General features: G+C 38.6%; 1 protein-coding gene across 5 annotated transcripts in view; it reads left to right on the forward strand.

The window, feature by feature from the left end:
- CADM2 (cell adhesion molecule 2) overlaps positions 1-8,349 on the forward strand; it is a 679,639-nt gene extending 671,290 nt beyond the window's left edge. For all 5 annotated transcript variants that reach the window (XM_071809844.1, XM_065862763.2, XM_071809845.1 and 2 more), the window contains one exon: positions 637-8,349. In XM_071809844.1, the coding sequence (XP_071665945.1) occupies positions 637-755 (119 nt within the window). In that variant the 3' untranslated portion in view covers positions 756-8,349. The remainder of the gene's footprint in view (positions 1-636) is intronic.
- The last annotated feature ends 16,919 nt before the right edge of the window (positions 8,350-25,268 follow it).

Here is a 25,268-nt window from a genome sequence, read left to right on the forward strand (position 1 = left end):
AACAGTAATGCATCTCAGGCCAACATAAATAATACTTTTCACAAATGGAAAGTTGACTATTGTACACAATTCTTTTTATTCATATCCTGAGCATAATGATATCTGTTATAGTAGAATGTGAGTGGGTTCAGTTAATAAAACTACCTCAATTTTGTAATTCTTGGAAATGACTATGACACGATTCTGTAAAATTAAAGTGTAGATACTATCAAGAACAAATAGAAATATAAAAATAGTCAGTGGCCTTTTTTATAAAAAATAAGCATTTATGAATATCTAAGTCTTCAAAGTTAGTTTGTTTTTTATGGGTAGTTGTTCCTTGAAATATCCAAGATTTTATCATTTGTTCTATAATTGCAAAATGTATTGCATATTAATGCAGCTAGGTAAAGCGGATTTTTGTTAAAATATTTCCTTATTTATTTGAGATATATTTGAATTTATGTATGTGCATTGTCAGTATTAATACTATAAGTATTTCTTAGACAAAGTAGAAAGTTGGGCATACCTCTGTCATGTAGACTAAAATTGTGTAAAAATATTTATCCATTCATGAAACAATGCAGTGTAAAGCCAAAAACCTAATATATTTTCTTTTCTTTTCTTTCTTTTTTTCTGTTTTACTGCTTCCTATAGGAACATATTTAACAAATGAAGCAAAAGGAGCCGAAGATGCACCTGATGCTGACACAGCCATTATCAATGCAGAAGGCAGCCAAGTCAATGCAGAGGAAAAAAAAGAGTATTTCATTTAGATGCAGAGCTAGAATCTTGGAGTTTTACTTATCAGGCTGACTGCTGGGGAAAACTGGCTATAATTTCTCAGAATTCCTTTCTGCCATCTTCTGCTATCTTTATTAACTCTCACACCTGCTATAAGTAGCCAGTTTATGCCAACAATCAGCTGTTGACATCATCATTCTATAATTACAATATCATGCGTAAAGCAGGACATTTCTTATTGCCTAAAATTCATATCCACTGCTCTCTTAACATACAGTGCTTGAATATACAGCCTTAACAATGTTAATCATCATCTTAATTCAAGTTTTCTACATTTTTAAATGTTATGCAGCTTTCTTCTTTTTCTGTTTTATTTTATCATGTCCCTATTAGTGTGTCATAAAACAAAATTCATAACAAATACTATTAGGTAGGGACCTAGCTTACTTACATAAAATGTCAAGTCTAAGATTAGAGGTTTGCAAAGAATGTTTTATACATGTCTATCTAGAATTCAAAAAAAGCAACTTGTTTTTGAAACATATGCCCTAGGAAACACAAACTGAAATATTTTTGGTATAGTTTCTTGCATGCTTGGATTTGCTGGAGAGAAAATATCAGTCTACTGAAATTTTTGTTCTATTTTGCTTTGTTTTGTTATGTTTAAAATGGTACCTTGACAACAGTGCCATGTTTCAGAGGTAAATATATGCTGAATAGCTATACAGATTCTGCAAAGTTAGATAACAGTACTTCATTTGAAACAAATTTGACCTGCCCTTTAACTGCTTTTTGAGATCACTGAGATTAGAGAACTTTCTGTGTAACTTCTGTTTTTTATAATTTATTTGCTTCACATGACCTCACCTGCCTACTCAAATTTGAAGTGTTCATGGGGCACAACTGCAAGGCATTTTAGTATCTGTATATAGTGCATATAATAAATTCAATTAAACATTATTTGATACATATTTAACTTTTTTGGCAGTAGCTAAGTCAGTCACAAGTAAGCATTTTCTAATGTCCATTATATTCCTTTAGATATGACTCAAATCACTATTCTGAGTAGATAACATGTATTAGTGGTTTTTTGTCTGTATGTCCTAGCACTGTTCAGCAGCAAACTTTTCTAGTTCTTGTTAATTTTTTCTTTGTTATACAATGGAAGCACAATGTTATATGGAAAGATAGTTTTAAGCTAACAACCAGTGCACAGCCTCAGGTTTTAAATTACAACCACATTTGATTACTATCCTTAAAAAATACTATTGAGTTGCTAAAATTCTCAATTTTTTGTTTGGCAGTTACAGAGCTGCTTCTCTATGTTGGTTTGCCAAAAAAAAAAAAAAAAAAGGAAAAAAAAAAAGGAAAAAAAAAGAAAAAAAAGAAAATATAGAAGTGTTAAAACAAAAGATATATGTTTTGTGTATACAGTAAATGGACTAATTCTTTATATTAAATTCCTGTCTATGCATTTTGTGAGGTACAAACTTATGTCACCGTGAATGATAGAGAATTCCTGCCATGCTTTTAGCTCCACAGTGAAAGTCTCTGTTTGGATTATTTCTGAAATTTTTTGTGTAATTGACAGCTGAAAAATCACATGCTCTTAAATATGACAACAAAACACTCTAAGCCCATTGGCTTACTTCCTCTTCCAATGAAAGAGAAAGGTTGCTGTAACAGCTCTTGGAAACGATTCTACTCTGGAGAACGCAAGTCTAGATGGAGCTTGTCTTGCTCCTAAGTTTTGCACCTTTGACAGAAGAGTATTTCTCTCTGGTAGCTGTGCTTGTGAAGCCTAAAAGCATGATGGTCTGATGTAAAGGACTTTCTCCTGGGATTTTATTTTGTGTGGGGAAGGGAGACTTTGGAAAATGACATCATGTAACACGGTAAAATGGAAGATAAAAGGTGCTCTGTCAGATTATTTATCAGAAGAGTATAAACCTTTTAAGGACGATATTAGAGTATTTTAATTGTTTTTGTTGAAACATTTATCTTGTTCATCTCTAAGAAAAAAGGGTGTCGTCAATCAAAGCAGCACTTTTTTTCAAAGTATACAGGCATAAATAATATGATGTGGTTGAGTGTTAACATAATAAATCATATACAGTATGACATTTTAAAGAAATAAGTCTGCATTGATGTGATTGCATGCTTGTTTTTACAGTTCTCTCCATACCCATCTGTGGAAAAATGCAATAATATGTTAATATAATATGGTAGTTTGAGAGAACCAGGTAGGTGCTACTAGACACATTGAAAACTAGTATAGGTTTACAAGATATTCATGTCTTTCAAAGCATACACATGTAAAAGGCTGGCAAAGAAAATCATTCAGTTTAATACCAAAAATATGGGTTCATGTCACAACAATAAGTTACATTACCTACAGTACAGTATCACATACGGCACGGTTTTATTTCAGGACCTGGAGCCCAGTTCAACTAAGCATTTAAGCACATGCTGAGCTTTAGGCGTCAGAGAATTTCCATTGGACTGTAAGGCACTATTCATATGCTTAAAAATAAGTGCTTCCCTGGATGAGGGCCTTATTTGCTCAAGTGGAGTTCCCCACCAGTATGGTGTTTATGCCTTTTTTCATTCTTCCTAACTCAAGCTTGCTTGAATAGTAGGGTTGTTACTTGAACCATTACCCAACCAAGGTCAGGTAGGGCCTTCAAAAGTGAGATTGCCCTTGAGGTAACCATTTCAAACCATTTTCTCCAGTGGCAAAGAAACAGCATTTAAACTTTGTAAAAAAGAGAAAAACAAACAAACAAACAAACAAACAAACAAACAAAAACAATGTACTGTTAAAATAGGTTATTTCATTGGTTTTCAATTAAAATGTCTCACATGTTCTTGCTTTTAATGCAGTTGTTCTTCCATTATCTTGCACCTCGTGATGTCCCTTGCATCTGTGCAAAGCAGGTGTGAAAAACCCCACACCAAGTATTCTACCTGGATAGCACCTTGCAAGCCTGTCTGGTCTTCACTGGTTTAAATTACTACACTAGGTGTAAAGAGGCATCCCTCTTCTTTGTATGCAGAACCATGTCTCAACACTAACAACATTCGGTAGGCTCAAAGCCAGTCATCTGTTCCCTTTGTCCAAGATCCCATTCTGAAACACCGCTTTTACTGTGGTGTGAGGTATCCAGCGAATGTGAAAAGCAGAGGCTCTGAATGGGAACCACCCTCTCTAAAATGTATGTGACATCCTCTCCTACACACACGTGCAGAGTAGTCTTCTTGAGACCAGGTAGCTAGTTTTCTGCCAGTGTACTGTTTACAGTGTTGATTGCTGATTATTTTTAAACTTTTTGATGTAGATTTTCTTTTAATGCTTCGAGAACATTCTCATGATTTGAACAAGAAAGTGGTGCATCAGAACACAAGAGGTGCATCCTCCCACTCTTTTATAGGTCATCTGTCAAACCAGGAAACAATTTAAGGAACCTATGTTTAACTTGAGGCTCAGAATTTAATCTAGAACACTTTAAAAAGTTTCCACATTACTTAAGAGTGGTTTGTCTTGCACTGAGACTCCATCTATAAAGGAAAACATGAAGAAGACCAATTTTTTCTAAATAAGACATAAAAGTTAACATCTTGTGTATTTTCATTGCAGTATGATATATATATATAACTATTTCAATGAAAAGAAAGGACAGAATCATCTGTAATTATGTAATTCATGATTGTAACAGCACTGAAGTTACCATGTACGCACATGTACAGTAGCTATTTCAACAGTTACAGTGTAGTTACATGTAATTCCCTGTAACATAACAGTTATAGTGTAATTTAGTGCCACTTATTGTAAAGTGTTACCAAAAGGAAAATGGAGTTCTTACCTTTACAATTCCATTCAAATTAAAGGTAAGTTTATTAAATTAGCACCATGAATCTGATATTGCATTTCTTAATTAAGGAGGTGATTTAAAACTTCATGTTCACACTGCAGCTTCCCCCACCGCTTACCCAGACTCCTCCAAGTGTCTAATCTCTACACTCCTAGGAACTGGTAATATGTGATGAACATACCAAAAATCCAGCTACTTCAACTTTAATTGAATAAGCTGTCTAATAGAGGAAAAAAAAAACCAACAACAAAAATAACAAGTAATGCTTTTTATTAAGTGGCACAAAGTACACACTAAAAACTATGCAAAAATATAGGTAAATACAGTGTACTTACATGTAAGTATCTTGTACTTGCTGTGTATGGATATTGGAAAACCGTGTAATTACAATATGCATTTTGATTATTTCAAGCAGGGGGGTGACCCCTAACAGTCACAAGGAAAAACTGAAAGGTACATATCCAAACAGTGGATATCCTAATGCAATATGTGTAATTCCTCTGCTTACAATGACTAATTTATAGAAATGCTTATACCACTCCTCATTCTCAATAGCTGTGCTTTCCATTTCTTTGAGGCCCATTAAAGAACACTGAAACACTAGGCAAAGTAAGACACTGACTCTGCTAATGGCTTTTCTGCCAGCACTCTGCATGTCTGGCAACACTGTTCTACAATCTATTTCTGGCTCAACAGCACAAGTTTCCTCTTTTTTCCATCCTCAAGGGAGCCTAGTATGTTAAGATGCTGAAATATGCTGCCATATGCCCTGGTATTTTTAGATTGAACAAGAGAGAAAGAAAGAGACAGAATTGAATTTTTCTGACCCCTATTTTGCTGAATCACCTCACCTGGAATTTCCACTACTCACTCAATAATGCCAGGTAATCTTAAATTGTAAGTACAAAATGCTTCCATCAATGTACAGAGGATGCCTTTAATGATGAATCATAATGATAAAGCTAACATTTTGTAAATGTGAGGTTTTGTATTACTGATTTTTTTACTTCTCACCACTTATGCATCATACCCTTCCAGAAGGAATGCACTGAAAGACAGATAACATAGAATATCAAAAGAAGAAAATAATATTGTAAACCTTGTTGTGGTTACCATTGCTATAACCGTCCTTTGTGTCCTATGTAACAGGCAAATAGATGTATTTAGCAACTGCCATTAGCGTCATTCTACATTATACTGTTCCTAGAATATGACATCTACCTCTTAGCCTAAAGACAACCTATGAGATATTTGTATACATTTTTAATACTATTGCAACTTTGATGTAGTCTTGAAATAAAATCACTGGGGTTTTTTGTGGGGTTTTTTTGGTTTTTTTTTTGTTTGTTTTGTTTTGTTTTGTTTTGTTTTGTTTTGTTTTGTTTTGTTTTGTTTTGTTTTCTGGTAGGAAAAAAAAAAAATCCTGGGTCCATAATTGTGGCCCTGTTCTTCATTCATTTTGGGACAGTTTGAGCTTTTAACAGGGCACAAAGACACAGCCTCAGATGGTATAAATCAACTTCACTCTGTTGCCTTAAATGTTGGCCTATTTACACTGGCTGGGGATTCATCCCAAACAGCTTAAAAATAAACTTCTATAACACATCAAAGTTTAGTCAGCACTAGATAATGATGTGCAATCCAACTGCAACACAGTTCTTTCCAGTAAGGCATGCAGGTTTGAAGAGAAACTTTTAAAGCACATGCAAGCTTTTGAATTAAATATGCAATACCAATATTGTTGAGATATTTTGACATGTCTCTTATGTGTTTAAACATAATATTGCCTGGGCATGTTTACATTAAAAACACTCATTGCATGGGGGCCAGGGAAGGACTATTGCAAACAATATGAGAAAATTAAATTGATTGATAGAGCAACCTTTGATGTCAACAGAGCACAGCAGAAACTCTTATTGAGAGTAGGACTTCCTACATGTTTTTTCAGAGTGGACCTAGTACCTCTAAAGCAAATGGGAGTTGTCTACTTGGCATTAACAGAAGCTAGCACAGTTCCTTCTTGCTATTGATGAATCTAACCCAGCACTCTGCACTAGTTTTAACTCAGGAGGAAATAAGGGTACAAACATGGTTTAACAGCACACTTCTGTATCACTCCACATCCTCAGGATGCTCCAAGCTTTGTGCGCTTCTAGCAGCCATTAAGAGAATTCTTCCAGCATCTAGGAATCACCTTGCTGCTGTGTTCATTTTCTTCAGTAGTGTTTACTGTACTCACAGCCAGACAGAAGACAGTGTAGAGCCAATATGATGACTCTACAGGACCAGGGGCTTCCAGAGACTCTCGGTAGATGGAAAAAAAAAATCTTCATGGCTTCTGTGTTTACTAGACATCTGCCCTCCATGTTCTGTGTCTTAAGTCATTTATTCTCTGCTGGGCTAAAAGCAGCAGTCTAATTGGAAAGGAGGTAGGAAAAAAGGTCTCTCCTCTAAAAAGAGCAGTGTGTGTCACTGTTAAAGAAAAGTTTGAGGATTTTTTTATTATTATTATTTTTTTACATTTCAGGTGCAAAGCCAAGCCTGTTGGGGTCAGCACTTTAGCACTTTCCCTGTGTTCAGGGTCAAGCCAGCAGTGTTTCCTGTGTGAGCTCTGATCTCACATTTCAGCACAAACTACAGACAGCCTTACTCTGTCCTTATGCATGGCACTGAAAATCACTTCTAAACACATTCATTTTCCTAGTATTATTCTACAATGAAATCATTGAAGGGTTTTCCTAATAGGTTCAAAAGGAGGGGTTTTAAAGTAATAACTTGTAAAGAAAATAATAATGATGATCATCAACTGTTTATGTTGATTATGAAGAAGAGGAAAATCTTTAATTGCTGGACTGAATTCTTTTTCACTTCCTCTTTCTCTCCTTTCTATGCATATTGATTACTGTTAGTAAATATGCAGTTGCACATATTGTCCTTTTTCAGTGAAAACAGATTTGCTTATACCCCTATATAGCTTCCATAGAAATATGCAAATATGACCTACAATCATCTGTGTCTGCCTAAACAGTGAGCCAAGAGAGTGAATTCATAGATTACTGGATTCATATACATCCTGCTTGCATAAAAGTTGGGTACAATATGCCTATTGATTTGAAAAGGACAAGGCTCAAGTCCTTAATGCACATGTTTCAGTTCCTATTTAGCTCTTTACCAACAGAATTATAAAGCAACCATTGTGCATCCTTTACTTTTAGCCTGGTTATTTTATAACTACAAAAAACCTTCAGTTCCCCAGGAAGTTTCCTAGAACAAATAATAAGACATAATTTGTGAAAGGACTGTAATAACAACTTCATCTATTCATAGCCACTGTAAGTGTATTCTCCTAGGAACTCCAGAGTACTCTGCTCTTACACTGGCAATTTATGGTCTTGGGAAGGATATATTTGAATGGTTCAGAAACACTAACCAATAAACAAAATCCATGGGAATTAAACATATTGCACTGCTGATGAGACACATTTATTTCATTTGATTTCCTCATTAATAACTTTGAGCAGACAAAATGCATATTGTAATGTTAGGTACATGACACTTGCATGTTGCTATGCCTATATACTTACAAAGTATTCAATGTGTACTTAGTGGCGCTTAAAAAATGTTGTGTACAATTCTTCTGAACATTCTTACAGGGTTCCCATTTGCACTTCATCTTTCAAAAAAGTCTTGTCAGAAAATTGTCTGATGAATATTATTGAAAAAAATAAAATTTCAATTTTAGTTATCTGTTGGACATTTCTGAATTGTCTATTCATTTAACATATTTCCTGGTGCTTGCCAGTTTGGCGGTAGAGTTGATTTAGACAAGTGGCTGTGCACACGAACTGTTCACTGAACAGATTTTGCTGTTTCTAGTAGAACTGTTATATACTCCCTTAAGTATTAATTGTGAGATTTTAAACAGTTACCCAAGAAAATTGTCTGTGAGACGCTGGTATTTCACAGATAATTAAAAATTCTGTTATTTTACTTGATCTTTATGTGCTATTTGCTATGTATTGCTTTACAGTTTCTTCTGACTGACAAAGTAACAGCTTTTGGATGCTGTCCTCACTGTTAGAGAAATTCATCCCTATGAAGAGGTCAAGTGCTGAAAAAGCATTTAAGCCTGTGGGACTTAAATGGTGGCTTAGCCTTCTTGAAGGAGCTAGAGAATTCATGCAAGGTTTTCTACACCACTTATCATGCTTGAGTTGATATTATAAAGGGTGAGAAGGCCACTGGTCTCAAAGGGAGAGAGGCAAATGTCACAGATAAGAGGAAATTCTGAAAGGGCCTGTGTATATGTCAGAGAAACCAGTCCCAGATACAGAGAGAGATGCTAACAGAGTTTGGTACCTCCATGCAGAGGATATCCCAGTGCTATTGCACATGTCTGATGGCAGAGCTTTCCTATGACCTAGACTAAGCATGCATCTGACAAATGTACAACCCCGTTGGATTAAGCAGATTTGTTCTTATCTTTATCCCTTCTTTTCACTAAACCAAAAAATGTCCCCTTAACCCACTTTTAATGTGCAATAACATACTTTTTAAACACCACAACAATGCAGATTTCCACATGATCCTCAATGTCATATGCCCATGATTTAGGGCAAAGCATGCTGAAAATTGACAGTGTGCCCAAGGAAAATGGCACAGTCCAGCAGATGACACCGTCCGCCGCTGGATTTAGAGTTTTCTGCATTCAAACTGTAACTCTTGTAGTACTGTCCTGTTTTCCTTTATCAGCCAAAAGCTTCGCTAAAGGTAATGGTACTTTGTACCTTTCCTTGACCAAGAGTAGATGCTTACAGTGATCACATTAACCTGGTATGTCCCTCACATGATTCGTTTTAAAGAAAGAGTCCTAAATCTATAAATGTCAGTAAAAGATCTCTTTCATCAGCAGCTAACAAAATATGTTGCCTCCTCCTCACCTTCTATAGTAATAAAAGACGAAAGTCTCTTTTTGTCTGGGTTTTTAGTTTGATTTGGTTTGGATTTGGTTGGTTGGTTTGTGTTTTTTTGTTGTTTTTTTGTTTTTGTTTTTTGTTTGGTTTGGTTTGGGATTGGTTGGTTGGTTGGTTGGTTGGGTTGATTTTGGGTTTGGTTTGTTCATTTGTTTTCCCAATAGGAATATGGTAAACGGAAAAAAACCCACCATGATTTCTTTTAAACTGTAAAGGCTGCTTGAAATTTTGTTAAATACTGAGAATAATTCTGTTGAATACAGAATGTCTTTACCAGACTGTCATGACATTATACACTGATGTGAAAGAGAGGCTACTTACCCCTTTTAATAGTCATCAGGCACCTATATGAAGTTATATGCGCTTTTTCAGAAGTAGTGTTATAGAGCAACACTTGCCCAAGCTCTGTTGGTAAGAGTAAGGTAAAGGTAAGTGCAATTAGTGAAATTCAGAGATAATCAAGTAGGGATAATGAAGATGATTCCTTGCTTGACAAAAGTGCCATAGTACATCGCCTTCTGGTTCTGCTTCAAGCACTCGGCAACATCCTGAGCCATGGGAGGGCACTTTATATTAGCTCCGGGCTACTTACGTGCCCTAGCTCTCGCTCCTGCTGAGTTTGTAGCAATAGATTCTTCGCTGCTCGAGGCTAAGAGGCTGGGGCCTTATTGATTCTGCAAGATGCATTCAGGAAGAAAAGAAGACAGAGAGTGTTTTTAAGCAAGCCAGAAAGATCTTTTTGAAAGAAGTCTCTTCTTTATCCTGTGGCAACTTACAGGAAATTAGCACTAATGTCAGCTGGTGAGGATAGTAACCATCCCTGCTCAATGTACTGTGGGGGAGGACATCCTCCAGGTTGTGCCAGCTGGCTGCATGAAAGAAGAAGGGAGCAGTGAGAAGAGGCAAAGCTGTGCAGATACCAGGGCCATGGGAGACAGGTTTGTACTTCTCTAGGTGTAGGAGCAAAGGGGAGCCTGTTATTCCTATTTTCAGTCTGTATTCACTTCTAGAGCTTCAGCTAAAGAGGATGTAAAAAGAAACTGGTCCAACCAACAGAATGACAGAGCTACTGGACAGTGAGGACCATTCTCCAAAATACTGATGTCAACACATGGCAAACAGGCAGTGCTTCTCATTTCAAGTGTTTTGAGTTACTTGAACTTAGAGAGAGGTGGGAATTTATAAAATACAAAGAAAGGAAGAAGAAGAAGAACCCAAATCATAATTTGGACCTTGACACATGAAGCCGGATAGAAAGTACCAGTAATTGAAATGGAAAAAATACATCTTAGAAGGGCTTTCAGTTCTGTATCAGAGCATTAGCTAGCTCTGTCTCAGGACAAAGAAAATATTTCATGTAATTCTGTAATTTTTCCAGTGCATTTTCATTCTTTCTGGAGCATCTAATGTTAACCTCAGAGAAAAAAGTGCATATGCCATAATATGATCCAGTTAAAGTACATCATTATATTGCACTCACTAACGTAGTATGAGATTACCCCCCAGAACAGCAGTAAGTAACATGACTAAGAGCTGTCATATTTATTTTCTCATCCACTCCCCATGGAGGAGTCTGTGTGCAATGAAGCATTGTAGTTTTTTATTTATTCATTTATTTTAATATTTCCCATATGTTTATGTAAGATGTTTAGATTAAAAAGCATTTTGTACTTAGAGAAGAAACCTATACAGTTTGTGATGCTCCCTTTTTCCTGTGAGTTTCAATGTTCTTGTTTTAGAAAATTCTCCCTGTAAAACCTCCAGTGTGGTAGAGGAATAAAGTTACTGATGTTGGTCTACATTTATTAGCTCTAGGGAGCCTTTCAGCTACACTATATCTGGCCCTTGAAATAAAGTCCAAGACCTTGGACTAAATTCCAAAAACTATAAGAAGCCAATGTAGGCTGTGGAGCAGCAAGCTGAGCTTGCTTTTTACTAAGAAGATGTACCCAAGTTTTGCACACCTTTGAGGGTGTGTGAAGACACACTACATGGTCAGCTGTACTGCACGGCTGTAGCCCATCTGTGAGGTCACATAGCAGAGTTGCTGCCATGACCTTCAAATTCATTTCTTGCCTAAAGGTGATAAAAAGCAATGGTCACAACTGCTGCTGTAGAGAAGGGTAAGCAGTACTCCTGTTGGGGGCTCCTTTTATCACTTTGGGTCCTGCTTTCATCAGTCCCCACAGCCAGACTGACCCCTAAGTATTATTTACCTGGACACAATTGAGATTGATGCTCTCTTCATGCAGCTAGCACATGACTGCAGTTCATCTGACCAACCAGCCTCCTGTCTGCATGGGGAAAACAAAGCCAATGTAGGAGAGGATTAATCCTATGAGACTGGACAGAATCAAGGTGTCGGTAGGGCTTCCTATGTCTCTTCACTAGGAGAAGGGAAGAGGGTCACTAGGTCATTACAGAGACTCTCATTTACACATCATAAGCTTATCCTCTGATGGGTGATTTAGGGACTATAAGAAGTCTGTTCACATTTAATATCACAAGTTACTGAAATGTGAATGGAGGATCTTATTCTGGTGCTTTTTTAAATTAGCAGTGGGATTTAATTTAGGCTTTTCATTTTTTTTGATTGTATGAGCTCATAAACAAACAGGTACAAAGGGACAGAAGTATACACACACAAGCACAGCACTAATGTCATGTATTTTTTTGTGTCTTCTTCTTACCCTCATTGGTATCTTCCACTTGCTCTGCTACTTCAATCTCATGATTTTATATCTACCACAATCTGTCAGGACACAGCTTTCTCTTTTCCATGTTTGTTTTATACCCATATACCTTCCACCAATGCTTTATGTGGCACAAGTAAACTAACTTTAGGTTTACTCATTGATCAGCAACTTTGGTTGAAATTTTTTCACCAGAAGGCCTATTCTGGCTTTCTAAAGGAGGCTCTAATATACAAAAACATGGAGGGGGGGAGAAACATTTTCTGTTTTTCCACTGTATTCAGTACAGCTAAGCCACATTCACTGAAGTGGAAGAGAAATTCAGCATTGGTCCCTGAAGATAATGACTGCTGCACCCAGGATGGGAAGGAAGCTGTTGGTTGTGTTGCTGCTCTTTGGCTCTGCTGCAGCTTGGCAGAGTGTCTGTGACAGCAGGAACACCAGATCAGGCCATTATTTGATCACAAAATCACATACTTTTCTCGTCAATTTATTTCTTTCAGGGTGGGAGGGAAATAGCATGGCTGGTTTCAATGCCCCTGGGACCATGAATCTACGATTTCATTCAGGAAATAAATCATGATCATCCTGCCTTGCTGTGGGGCAAAACCAGACAATATGGTATTTACCTTTAATGCACAAAGCTAACAAATAAGTGTTCCTGTAAGGAACTGAGAATAGGGAACAGAGAATTGTATAGGCTGGGTGGGGTCTAGAAGAGCAAGAAATGCAACAGAAGTGTTGGCAGAAGGAAATGCTGCAATACCTTTCCTACCACTGTGAGTCTCATGAGGTTCGCAATTAAAGTGGGGGAATGTAGCTAAAGAATCAGATAAGACTACAAAGCCTGTTAGGGACTCAGGGAGGGCATGAAATAGAAATTTCAAAGCAAAGGCAGAGAGAGGAAAAGGCCTCTGAAAGAAAATGACGGCAGACTGACAGAATGTCACTCAGTGCAGCTGATATGCCTGAAAGTCCCCAGAGCTGGGATTGAGAAGGCATCACATCAAGTTGCTGACAGAAAGGACTTCTACTGTCATTCACAGGCAGCCTTCGAACTGATCAAAGAGTACTGCTAAAAACTCACACTGAAGCCAGGAGTCCAAGAGAGAGCAGGTTGCCTACAGGCAACACCTTCAGCATAAAATATGCAGTAGACAGTAGAGCAGAAGGCAATTGCTTGAGATTCCTGTAGCCACAAGAATTCCCCTTCCCATAGAATCACAGAATAGTTTGGGTTGGAAGGGACCTTCAAAAGTCATCTACTCCAACCCCCCTGCATTGAGCATGGACATCTTCAACTAGATAAGGAAAAACGATGACACTGTCTAAAGATTTCCCTATTTTGAGGGGGTATAAGTGTACTAGCAGCTTCAATTGGAATGAGCATATTTGATATAAATATTTACATTTGCATAACTCCCCTCCCTAACCCTACTGGAGACATAAGGAACTCAGCAGCAACTGCTTCAGGCCAATGCTCTGCTTCAGCTATCACAAGAAAATGGCAACTACAGTCATAAACTTTGTCACCAGCTGCTACCCACTTACTCGGGTGGTTGCCAAAAAGAAAGACAGAATTCCTTTGACAATGGCAGAGGCATTCTCATTTCTTTATAGGTAAAAGGGGCTCTAAAAACCCTCTGTTAAATTACAGTATCACAGTATGTTTGGGATTGGAAAGGACCTCAAAAGATCATCTAGTCCAATCCCCCTGCTGGAGCAGGAACGCCTAGGTGAGGTCACACAGGAATGTGTCCAGGCGGGCTTTGAATGTCTCCAGGGAAGGAGACTCCACAACCTCCCTGGGCAGCCTGTTCCAGTGCTCTGTCACCCTCACTGAGAAGAAGTTCTTTCTCAAATTTAAGTGGAACCTCTTGTGTTCCAGCTTGATCCCATTGCCCCTTGTCCTATCATTGTTTGCCACTGAGAAGAGCCTGACTCCATCCTCGTGGCACTCACCCTTTATATATTTATAAACATTAATAAGGTCACCCCTCAGTCTCCTCTTCTCCAAACTAAAGAGCCCCAGCTCCCTCAGCCTTTCTTCATAAGGGAGGTGCTCCACTCGCTTAATCATCTTTGTTGCCCTACTGAAATAGGCTAAACATTGGTGCACTACTAATATGCTCAAGAGACAAAACTTGGAAATGTCTCACCTTCTTATACACCTTGGGCAGGAATTTCCTTCTCAGAAATAATCTCTTTTATAACAAGGAAATGAAAATTATTACAATTAACCAAAAGAAAGGAGTGAAGACCACTGTCGGAGTTTCATGAGCCACAGAGTTTTTTGTACAAGTCATGAAATTATCTTGCAAATGGAAATGAAGTATTCTGTAGAAACTAGGATCATTATACATGAAGATAAAGAAAAGTCCTTGCTCCCTCATATCCCGAACGAATGAGCTAATTTATGGTTTGATTTAATTTTTCTAATAAAGAACCAACAATGGTTTGGCATACATCACACATATATGAAATAAGGTGAAAGGGAGAATCACAGAAATAAGACTGAATTATACCAAAGCTAGCTCAGTTTAAAATCAGCCTAACTCCCTGGACTTCTGCGAAATTACTCCTGATTCATCTAGATGTAAGTAAGCATAGAAACCAATTACTGCCTCTGCAACGGGCTGAATGTAGTGTCAACCTAAGGCAAGGAATGAAGAAAGGTTTTGTTCAGACTTTTTTAGTCTTTTTCCTTTTCTTATTTTTTTTTTTCTTCCTGTTTGAATGGCCTCTTGTGTCGAAGTTCTCATTAGGTAGCATCAGACACATAATAAAAAAAAAAAAAACCATAAAATGTTACAGTCCTGCTGACTCTGCCACACACCTCATCTAGCCTCAGAAAACATCAGTAGCATGTTAATGCACTGATCTCTTCCAAGTAGAAGAGACAGCTGTACAGCTTGTTTCTAAGCTAATGCATAGAAATTGGGAGTGGGAGGATATTGGGAAGGATGAGTGTCTGGCAGTCATATACTGGTAGCGAATTGTCCATGTTTCAAGTTAGAAAATGTGCAATTACAGCTGGATAGGGAAAAACAAAACAAAAACCACTGAAAATAATGGAGAGTCTGGGTATTTGCTTGCTTGTTTGTTTTTTTCTGGCCTACATATTTACTGAAAGCCATAGGAAAACAGACTTTTTTTGTGATATACTACAGGAGGATTTGGCAAATATGACAGAGGAAAACCATGAGTAGATATTCCTAAGTTGTTCTGTGAGAGAATTGTGGGGTTGCAGGGAAAGGTCTAGGAATTAAATGTCCTCATAATATTCACTGGGAAAAGCTACTTTCAATAGCTATGCTAAGCTCCAAGAAATGCAAATGACTGATCTCCAAAGAATGCAGAGCCCGGTACAGCGTGACTAACTAACATCCCCTTGCTCCTTGTGGGCCAAATAGCCACTCTAATGCTCAGTTTGCTGTGAAAAACTAATTCCTTTGCTGGTACAGAGCTGGCACCAAGAAGCAGCTAAATCTTGTATGATGGGACTGATCTAACAGCTTCGTCTGGCTGGTACAGGATTACAGCAGCATTTCCTAAATGGAGAACCAGACTTCAATCTGAAATCAAAAGTGTCTCTGTTAAGACTTCTGTGTGAAAGGTCCCTTTGCAAATCATCTCTCACCAGAAGACTTTCCCATGAACTGATAAAAAAATACTAATAAAATCATTAAAAAATCTTGAAGTCAGTACCTAGTATCTTGGTGTTCCTTATTCTTTCCTAAATTTATTTGTACCATATAACATTGTTTAGGAAAGATATGATATCAAAAAAACAAGAAAACTCTCCAGAATGAAGGGTTTAAATGACATGCAAACTTTTACTTTTTGTTGGTTTATTTTGGCTTTGTTTGGGGTTTGGTTTGGTTTTGTTTGTTTGTTTGTTTTAAAACAAATACTATCTGGAAATACCTGGGTTTCCTATCACTTCTTACTGTTATGAATTAGAAAGTCTATTCACAAAGACAAAACGCATATTCCAAAACAGCATCTCAGATGGGACTTGAGCTGTGATGAATGAGGCTAAGAATTCCCTCAATTACTAATGTGCCTGTGCCTCTTGTTAACCAAAAATGCCATAGCATCATAGAGAGAATACAGATCTATATCTGATGTGATCTTGGAATGTATTTGAGATCTATGTAGTGATATCTCTAAACATATTTAATCAAATTCCTGGGCATCTTTGAAAAATCCTTTTACCTGAGTCTCTGTGTTTGCAAATACATTCTGTTATGAAGATACTTGGGGGGCAGGAGTTACTTTAGGGGGTGTTTTCTTCTCTAAGCCCTTCAACTGAGAGGAGCAAACCCAGTATTAGGATACATAGGTTTTACAGTTTTTTCAGTTTTTTGGGCAAGCCTGGTATCTATCCCATGTTTTCCATCTGTGAAATGGAGGTAATACTTAAAGCACTTTTTAAAAGTACTTTAAGGTTGCCATGTTAAAAATTAGCTGTTGTCTGTTACTATTAGTTTAACATCTATTATAAATCCCATTAGATTTGTACTTGGGTTAGGTGGTATCAGAAAAGTAAATGCCTATGATAACCACTGGTATAGAAAGAAACTGCATTCAGCAAGATCTACTGAACTTGCTAATAATCCAAATTCAGCTATCTGACAGAGCTGAAACTGCAGTACCTAGGCTGGAAATAAACAGATATCTCTGAATTCTGACATTAGATAAAAGTGTGTCCTCCACAGGACAACTTGTCTCCTTTTGTAATGTCTACTGCGCCTTAAGCAAAATAAAGTAAAACAACTTTGGAAACAGATGGGCTGTGTGACAATCAGATGTGTCAATATCTTGACTCAAGAGAATAGGAGGTCGTAATTAAGGCTTTTCTTTAAAGCAGGAGTTTTAATAGTGTATATATTGTTCCTGGTAGTTGTTTCAAAAAGAAATCAATAACTTACAGGGAACTGACAGTAGTGACAGGTATTGAAGTGGCAAAAAACTATTGGAGACTTTCATCTAGCTTTTGCTGCTTCTATAAATGTTTTGGATAGCCTGGTTATAGCATAATATCACCATCTTTATCCATCACAGAAAGATACATTAATACGTGAATTAATAATAATGTTATGATTTCAAAATATTGGCTGATACTAATGCACAACGTGGTTGCACAGAGTCTGAGTCCGACCAATTTCTCTTTTTTTCCACTTCAGCTGCTCCTTGCTTTACTTAGAAAGAGTCAAATTACTTTTTGCTACTCTGTCTGTGTCTCTGATATGGACTAAACATATTATATTACAAGTCACAGAAGTATAGTAACACATCTTTATTGGAGCTACTGCCAAGTTAGAGGCCTTGCATCAGCACTTCTATCAGTCCTTTAGACTTTAAAACTAGTGCTTCAGCTTGTATGGTTAGTTCAAAACATTGCAAATGCGAAGTTTACAGAGGTGTATGACAGTGATAGATTTGCCAGTAGCAAATTAGTCCAAGTGAGTTGTAAAGCTTTCACTGACATACATAATTCTTAACAGGTTTCAAACTGTCTCCTTCACGCTATTATTACTTTCATTAGATATTCTTAAAGTGAAGAAAAAAAGGAAGAGTTATAAGGTAGTCTGTCAATTACAAGTTCTAGAACATAAAAAATCTGAGTTTTAGTCATCTTCCCATACTGTGGACTTGGTTCTCATCTTGCATGAGAGTGGTTCCAGTGCACTCGTAACCCACACATTTAAGCAGATCGAGACAGAATTTTAGCACCAAGCACCAAAATGACAGTCTGATGTATTTTCTCAAAAGATTCTTTTCCAAAAGAGAGATTATGTAACAATGTGTTTTAAATGTACCTGTTCCCAAATAATATGAAATACCTTATAAATGGTGAAATTATGTGCCCATAGTAAAACACCACTACATAGCTAATATGCAAAACTATACATATTATGCAATAAAGACTATTTATGCCATAAGTGAAAGATTAAAACAGTAATTTACAGTCAGAATTCTGCTTTATTTTGGTCAATTTATGAAGCGAATGGATACAATCATCATAGACAGATCTTATGTGTGAAGGTAGCTTCCAGCTTAAGTAATTGAAACACCATAAAGAAAGCCCCATTGGCTAATGACAATGTGACTTTTGTTAATCCTTAATGATTAACAATATATTTTTTTTCCTGATGATTCTATCACAGATTTGAATTCCCAAAAGAAGCTTGACCTACTGATAGCAGTGATAGATTTTTAAAGGGTGAGCAATTCACAGTTTGGGCATTGTTTCTTTTCTCTGGTAACGCTCAGTCCTGCCTTCCCTCCAAACAGGCTTTGCCCATCACTTGCTCATCTGACTAGCTTCTCTGATAGGGATGGGTGGCTTTACCTTTCCTGTGGTGTTATCTGGTACCTGATTGTCATTGACCCCCAGCTGTTGCCCTTTTCATTGACTCTTTAGCAGGTGTGGGAGGGAAAGGGGAGGAGAAGCAGTTGTTTATTTCTTACCTCTGCAGGCAGTCTGCTCCTTTTCAATTGCTGTTTGTTACAGCCTTCTACAATGTGAAAGCCTGATCTCTCTCCTGTCTTTCTTCTGCTTTTCTGTCAGTACTGGAACTTGGGTGTGGTTTTTTTTTTTTCCCTTTCAGTTTCTTTTTACTCTGTCCACTCTTGACAAATGGGCTTTTGCCCCACTCCCAGCTCTCTGGGATAACACCCATGAAGACAGATAACAGCAGCTGAAGAACATGGTAGTGAGAATGAATAACCTGCATTCAGTCCAGCATCCAAATTTTCTTAGGAATTACTGCTTTTATTTTCACAGGAGTCCTGTGATAAAGGATGGGTAGTGGATTCATGTCACAGAGAAGAGAAAGGTGGACTGGTAAATGGGTTTAAGGATTAAAGTTATGTGTTTTGATATCTAACCTTTTTGTGCTTACCTGCCAGAGAAAAGACCAGGGCTTTATATTAAATCTACATGGACAGATCTGGGTTTCCAGGACATGGATCCTCAGCCCTCTGAAGACAAAGGCATTTCAAGTCAATGTGGAGTGTTAGACAGCAGAAGATGCTTACGAAAGAGATATATCTGAAATTCCACCCTTCTCTGGAGCTTTGCCAAATTAGCTGAGCCTATAATAAATTTACTATTAATTTGGGCCCAGTACTGGAACCTTTTACCTGAACTTCTTCCAGAAATCAGGTCAAACCACAGATTTACCAGGAAGGGTAATGGGGTTGTGTGGTCCCTAGTGTCTGTGTTTTCAGTTCTGGCATGACTGCTTTCCTTTAAAGTGATATGGCTGCAGAAACACCTATGTTTGCTTCAAGGTTTGTTTGTCACCACTGCCAGCTCTTGGAGGAATAAGATTACAGCTTTACAGGGTCTATGACAATGAGAATAACTCCTGTGGTTAATTGCTAGGAAGCTAACCCATTATTCTTTAAAGTCAAATCATATGAAAAAGGAGAAGGAAAACACAATGCTCCTTCTTCTACCTAGCACTGTTTTCAGTTTAGTTATATGGTAGCTGCTCAGGTGCTAGAAGATGTAGACTTGAATTGCCTCAGGTATAGCTGCCTTCTCCCACATCTGAAGCAAAATGAGATCTCCTCCACAGCAGGTGATTTCTTTACCCATTTAGGCCTGAGATATGAAGGTGCCATTAGTGCAATTTTCTATGTGATTTTGGAGGCAAAATGAGATCTGTCACTTGTCCTCCACCTCAGCATTCTCTCTTGGCATTGGATGGCCATCTCAGTGATTAATAGTTTAAGGGTGACCAGGGCACTTCTCGCATGGGAAACACACCAGCCTGCTGAGAAACAAGTTTTATATGCCCAGCTCAGACAACTGCAAATTGCTACTTGGTGTTGCTCACTTAGGGGTTACTGCTAGAGCCAGCATAAGCTTAGGGCCTAGCTCAGAGAAGGGACTATACTTCATACAACAATTTGCACCTCCATTCAAACCTTCCTCATCACAGCGCATCCTCTTCAGTTGTCCACGGATATTGTCACACGGCTAACAACATAAACTCATACATGTAACTAAACTAACTAACATGTAAACTGAACTAATTCTAATTTCTGTGTAGGATTATCATGCAGTGGACAAACAAGAGCTAATAGAAATGCTTGAGCAGGCAAAGGGGAGTTGGGCTTTCTGCCGCTTTCTCACTATATCTCCTCTGATGCCCCTCACTTCTGCTTTGAAATAACCCCTGTTACTCCCATCATGCAAATCTTGATCAGTTGCTGTCAGTCATGGTTTCAATGTGCCAGATGTGATGTTATGTTATGCCAAACGTGGCCTGAACTGAGGGAGGGCAAGTGTGACTCACCATCAAACTGTTTTCTTCTGTGAGCCAAACAAGATTTAATAAAGGAAAAAAAGAAAGCAGGGGGGTGGGGGGATAGGATGATGACTCTCATGTATGTTGGTTGAGTCTGTTGGCTTCTCTTCCTACATGTGTTAAAAAGCAGTATATTTACTAGCCTTTGTTTTTACATAAGTGAACAGCGACTGGCCTCAAACTATATGGGTGGAAAATAGCTTGAAAAGAGAATTTTCTTTTTTTTTTTTGTAAGAGTGCATGGATTTTTGGGGTTGTCTTGAACAATTTCACAGAAACAAGAGCAGACTAAAGGAGGTAATGGCATGTTTGTAATTTCATTCCTAAGGCTCACAGTGTCCTTGCCTCTGTCTAGTTTTCAGCCTGGAGATAAATCAAGGGCTTCAATTTCCAAATCTGTCATAGAAGCTTCACAAATAAAAATGCTGACAAAAAATATCTGTTTTTAAATAGCGACTTGCAAGCCCTGACAACTAGCAGTCTATACATCTTTCACCTTACAGGGAAGAGAAACAGTGTGTGTTGCCAGGAAAAAGGCAGTGCTCCTAAAGTTAAAGTAATCTAAAAGCATGACAACAATAAACCATTTACAGTCATGTTTTGAATGCTAGATGAAAACAGATTTCATGTGGTGTATTAACAAAGCCTCACAGCTGCCTGGCAAAGAAAAAAAATGGATGTGGAGTTAGAATATGAAGCAGAGAGACTGTGTAGACAAGCAAAATTCCTTTCCACCCCCAGCTGCCCTCGCAGCTGCTGTGGCTGCTCCACTGTGCCCACAGAGAGAGCTTGTGTGTGACTGGGGAGGAGTGGGAAACAGGCACCATTAAAACCAGCTCAGATTACGCTGGTTAAAGCTGAAAAATTTGCTGTATCTCTTAGCTGCAGGCTCTAGCTTTTGCGGGATATGAATTCCAATTAAAAGGCAGAGCTGGATCAGTCTATAGTGATAGGTAAACTAGACCAGTTACTCTGCCAAAACTAGGGGTGACAGAGCTGAAATGGCAGCTAGGAGTGCTTCAGCTAGCAGCACGGCAGAGTTCCTGAAGTCCCACAGACACTGGCCATGGCCCCATACAGTGTCCCACCACAGAAATTCATGTCTGATGATTATGCATATAGTCTCCTTGGTCTGTGGGATTGAATTTTGTATGAAAATTGTAGAGCCATCATAGCAGCCTAGAATGGTTTGGGTTGGAAGGGACCTTAAAAATTATCTAGTTCCAACCTGCTGCCATGGGCAGGGACACCTTTTATTAGACCAAGTTGCTCAAACCCCTGTCCAGCCTGGCCTTGAACACTTGCAGGGATGAGAAATCTACAGCTCTGCGCAACATATTCCAGTGCCTCGTCATCCTCATAGTGAAGAATTTCTTCCTCGTATCTAATCTAAATCTACCCTCTTGCAATTTAAAGCTGCTACCCCTTGTCCTATTGCTACATGCCCTTGTTAAAAAATTCCTCTCCAGCTTTCTTGTAGGTACCTTTTAGGTACTGGAAGGCTGCTGTAAGGTTTCCCTGGAGCCTTCTCTTCACCAGGCTGAAAAAACACAGCTCTCAGCCTGTCTTCATAGGAGAGGTGCTCCCGCCCTCTGATCATCTTCATGGCCCTCATCTGAAATCAGTCTAGCAGATCCACATCCTTCTTATACTAGGGGGCCTCAGAGCTGAACACAGAACTCCAGGTGGGGTATCATGAGAACAGAGAGGGAGAATCACCTCCCTTGAACTGCTGGCCATGCTCCTTTTGGTGCAGCCCAGGATATGGTTGGCTCTCTGGGCTGTAAGTGCACATTGCTGGGTCATGTTGAGCTTTTCACCAACCAACACCCACAAGTCTTTCTCCTAAGGGATGCTCTCAATCCATTCTCTGCTCAGCCTGTATTTCTGTTTGGAATTGCCCCAACGCATGTACAGGACCATGCACTTGGCCTTGTTAAACTTCATGAGGTTTGCATGGGCCCATTTCTCAAGCCTGTGAAAATCCCTCTGGATGGCACCCCTTCCCTTCAGCATGTCGACTGCACCACACAGCTTGGTGTCACCCGCAAACTTGCTGAAGGTGCACTCAATCCTTCTGCCCATGTTGCTGAAAAAGGTGTTAAATGGTGCTGGTCCCAATACCAACCCTTGAGGAACACTACTCAATGATAGTCAGCACTTGGATATCAAGCCATCGACTGCAACTATTTACATGTGACCATCTAGCTAATTCCTTATCCAAAAAGTGGTCCATCTGTCAATTCCATGTCTCTCCAATTTAGAGAGAAGGATGTTGTGTAGGTTAGTGTCGAATACTTTGCACAAGTTCAGGTATATGACATTAGTTGCTCTTCCCTTATCCACTAATGCTGTAACCCCATTGTGGAAGGCCACTAGTCTTGTCAGGCATGATTTACCCTTAGTGAAGCCATGTGGGCTGCCACCAATGGCCTCCTTATTTTCCATGTGCCTTAGCATAGTTTCCAGGAGGATCTGCTCCATGATCTTGCCAGGCTCATTGTGTCCTTGAATCTCCCCCTACAGCCTAGCTTCCATTAGAGGCAGAATAGTGTGAATCAGGCCACCCATGACATGCCCAGGTTACTTGCCTTCATGAAAGGTTAGACCTGTTTCAGCTCAAAGCTAGAGGATAGCTCAGCATGCAGACTATGTGGTGCTCTGGGGCTTTAGTCTGAGTGCACGATCAGAATGAATGCGTTGGAATAAATTCACTCACCCAGCCTTTTTTCCCAGAAGAGCTTTTTTTCTTTATTCCTTGCTAACGTGCACTTAACTCCTCCCAGTCAGATTGTGTCCTTAAGGCTTCTGCTTGGGAAATCCTGAAGGCAGACATCTAGCAGTTGTCAAATCCAGGGAATGAGTACATGCTCTAGGTAGTTGAAGAGCCCTAGGTAAATTTGTTTCATACAAAAACTGGTCATCCTAATGTCATATGGCCCCTAGGATTTGCCTATGTGCATGCTGTGGGCAGGATCTGAGATGGCTCCAATCCCTGGTCCAGTGAGAACCATGCTTGTGTCCTACACAGTGGGCAAATGACCACAGTCTACCTGGATCTAATTTTTAAGGTAGAAAAAGAGAACATGTCAAGGGAAAGTTGTATCTGTTGTAGCCCTACATATGAGAAAGAACAGGGTATAAAAGATAAAGGACCATGTTGTCTAATTAAATTAAGGATTATTTAAAATGTATGAAAACTCTATGTGGCACATAATAGCTCTCTAGAGCAGGGAACTTGCATACTTCTGCCTTCTATTAATGAAGATATAAAACTTGCTCTAGACTCTTACTATCTTCATCTCTGTAGTCTTTGTCAGATGGTTGGGTTCAAAACCAAGCTCTAGAAGGTGGGTGCTCTCATTTTGCTCTTCACAACTTAGGCTTCATGGTCAAGCAAGCCCTGCAAAACTCAGTAGTCTAATTTTGCTTTTAGTATTATCACAATTGTAAAACGGTTAGGAAAAGTTTTTACTTCAAGCAGAGGACTTGCTACCTTGGAGCCACTGAGAGACAGGGCTCAGTAAGTAGCTATCACTGAGGTTTTATTTCAGGGAAAGTTTTAGAAAAATAATGCTTTAATCTGTAGATCTGGAAAGTAATCTGTGAATAAGGGCAAAAGGGTTAGTATTTTTAGGACATATTATATGTTCAAAGGGCTGTGCACAGTGCTAATGCACATCCATTAACAAATTGATCTCCAGCCCCTGTGTGCAGTTAAGTAGGAAAGTTTTACAGATGGGAAGACTGACACAAAACATCTTGCTTGAGCCTGCCTGGTGACAGAGCCAGCTTCAGAAGTCAGCATCTCCCATCTCCCCGTGTTGTTCCTCCAGACAGTACTGCTGAGCAGCAAAAAAATCCAAATCAGAGACACCTTTCTGCAAGGCTTAAAAAGAATGGCCATGAAATAAACATAACAGTTAAAGCAAAAGGCAGTCCGAACAGCCCTGCTGCATTTTGACTGTCGGGGTCTGTAGAGCAAAACTGCTGATGTTTTGGTAAAACTAACACCAAAGACATTAAGTTTTATCATCGATATCAGATGATTGCCTATTTTGATAATCACTGGACTGTGTGTTTGATAAAAGAACATTTGAGAACTGCTAGGCTGTTATTATATATAATTGCTCTTTACAATGACTGGATATCTCTAGTGAAAATGAATCAGTGATCTCCACTGTAGCAGAATCTATTAAATAATTGGAGAGCATGGCTAAGATCTTTGATGTTGAAAGGAAGAAATTCAATAAGCAGTCTCATCAGGCTTTCTAACACAGCAGAAAAAAAGGGCTGCAGGCAGGAACATACTGACACTACAGGTCACTGAAGGTTTATGGATTTGTGCGCCTTAGAAAGGAGGCAGAACCTGGCTGTACAGGACTGTTGAACCATTAGATACCTCAGGGGGTGTCAGAGTATTGTTGTGTAGCCTTCTAAAAATATAAATGGCAGGGCCAGACATCAAATGTTTCTCCTCTGCCCAGATTTTATGGGAATATTGTGTGTCCTGAGGAGATGTCAGAACTGTGCTTTGGCTGTTTTGCTACTTGACACTGGTGCATTATCCTTAGAAGATGAATTTTCACATTTATTAACCCATTTTTAGCTTGGAGACTCACATCTTTCCATCAAAGAAGTGCCTGTTTGTCTTTGAATTAATAGCTTAGATGTATATAG

The sequence above is a fragment of the Patagioenas fasciata genome, chromosome 1 (assembly GCF_037038585.1).
Source record: "Patagioenas fasciata isolate bPatFas1 chromosome 1, bPatFas1.hap1, whole genome shotgun sequence".
NCBI lineage: Eukaryota > Metazoa > Chordata > Aves > Columbiformes > Columbidae > Patagioenas > Patagioenas fasciata.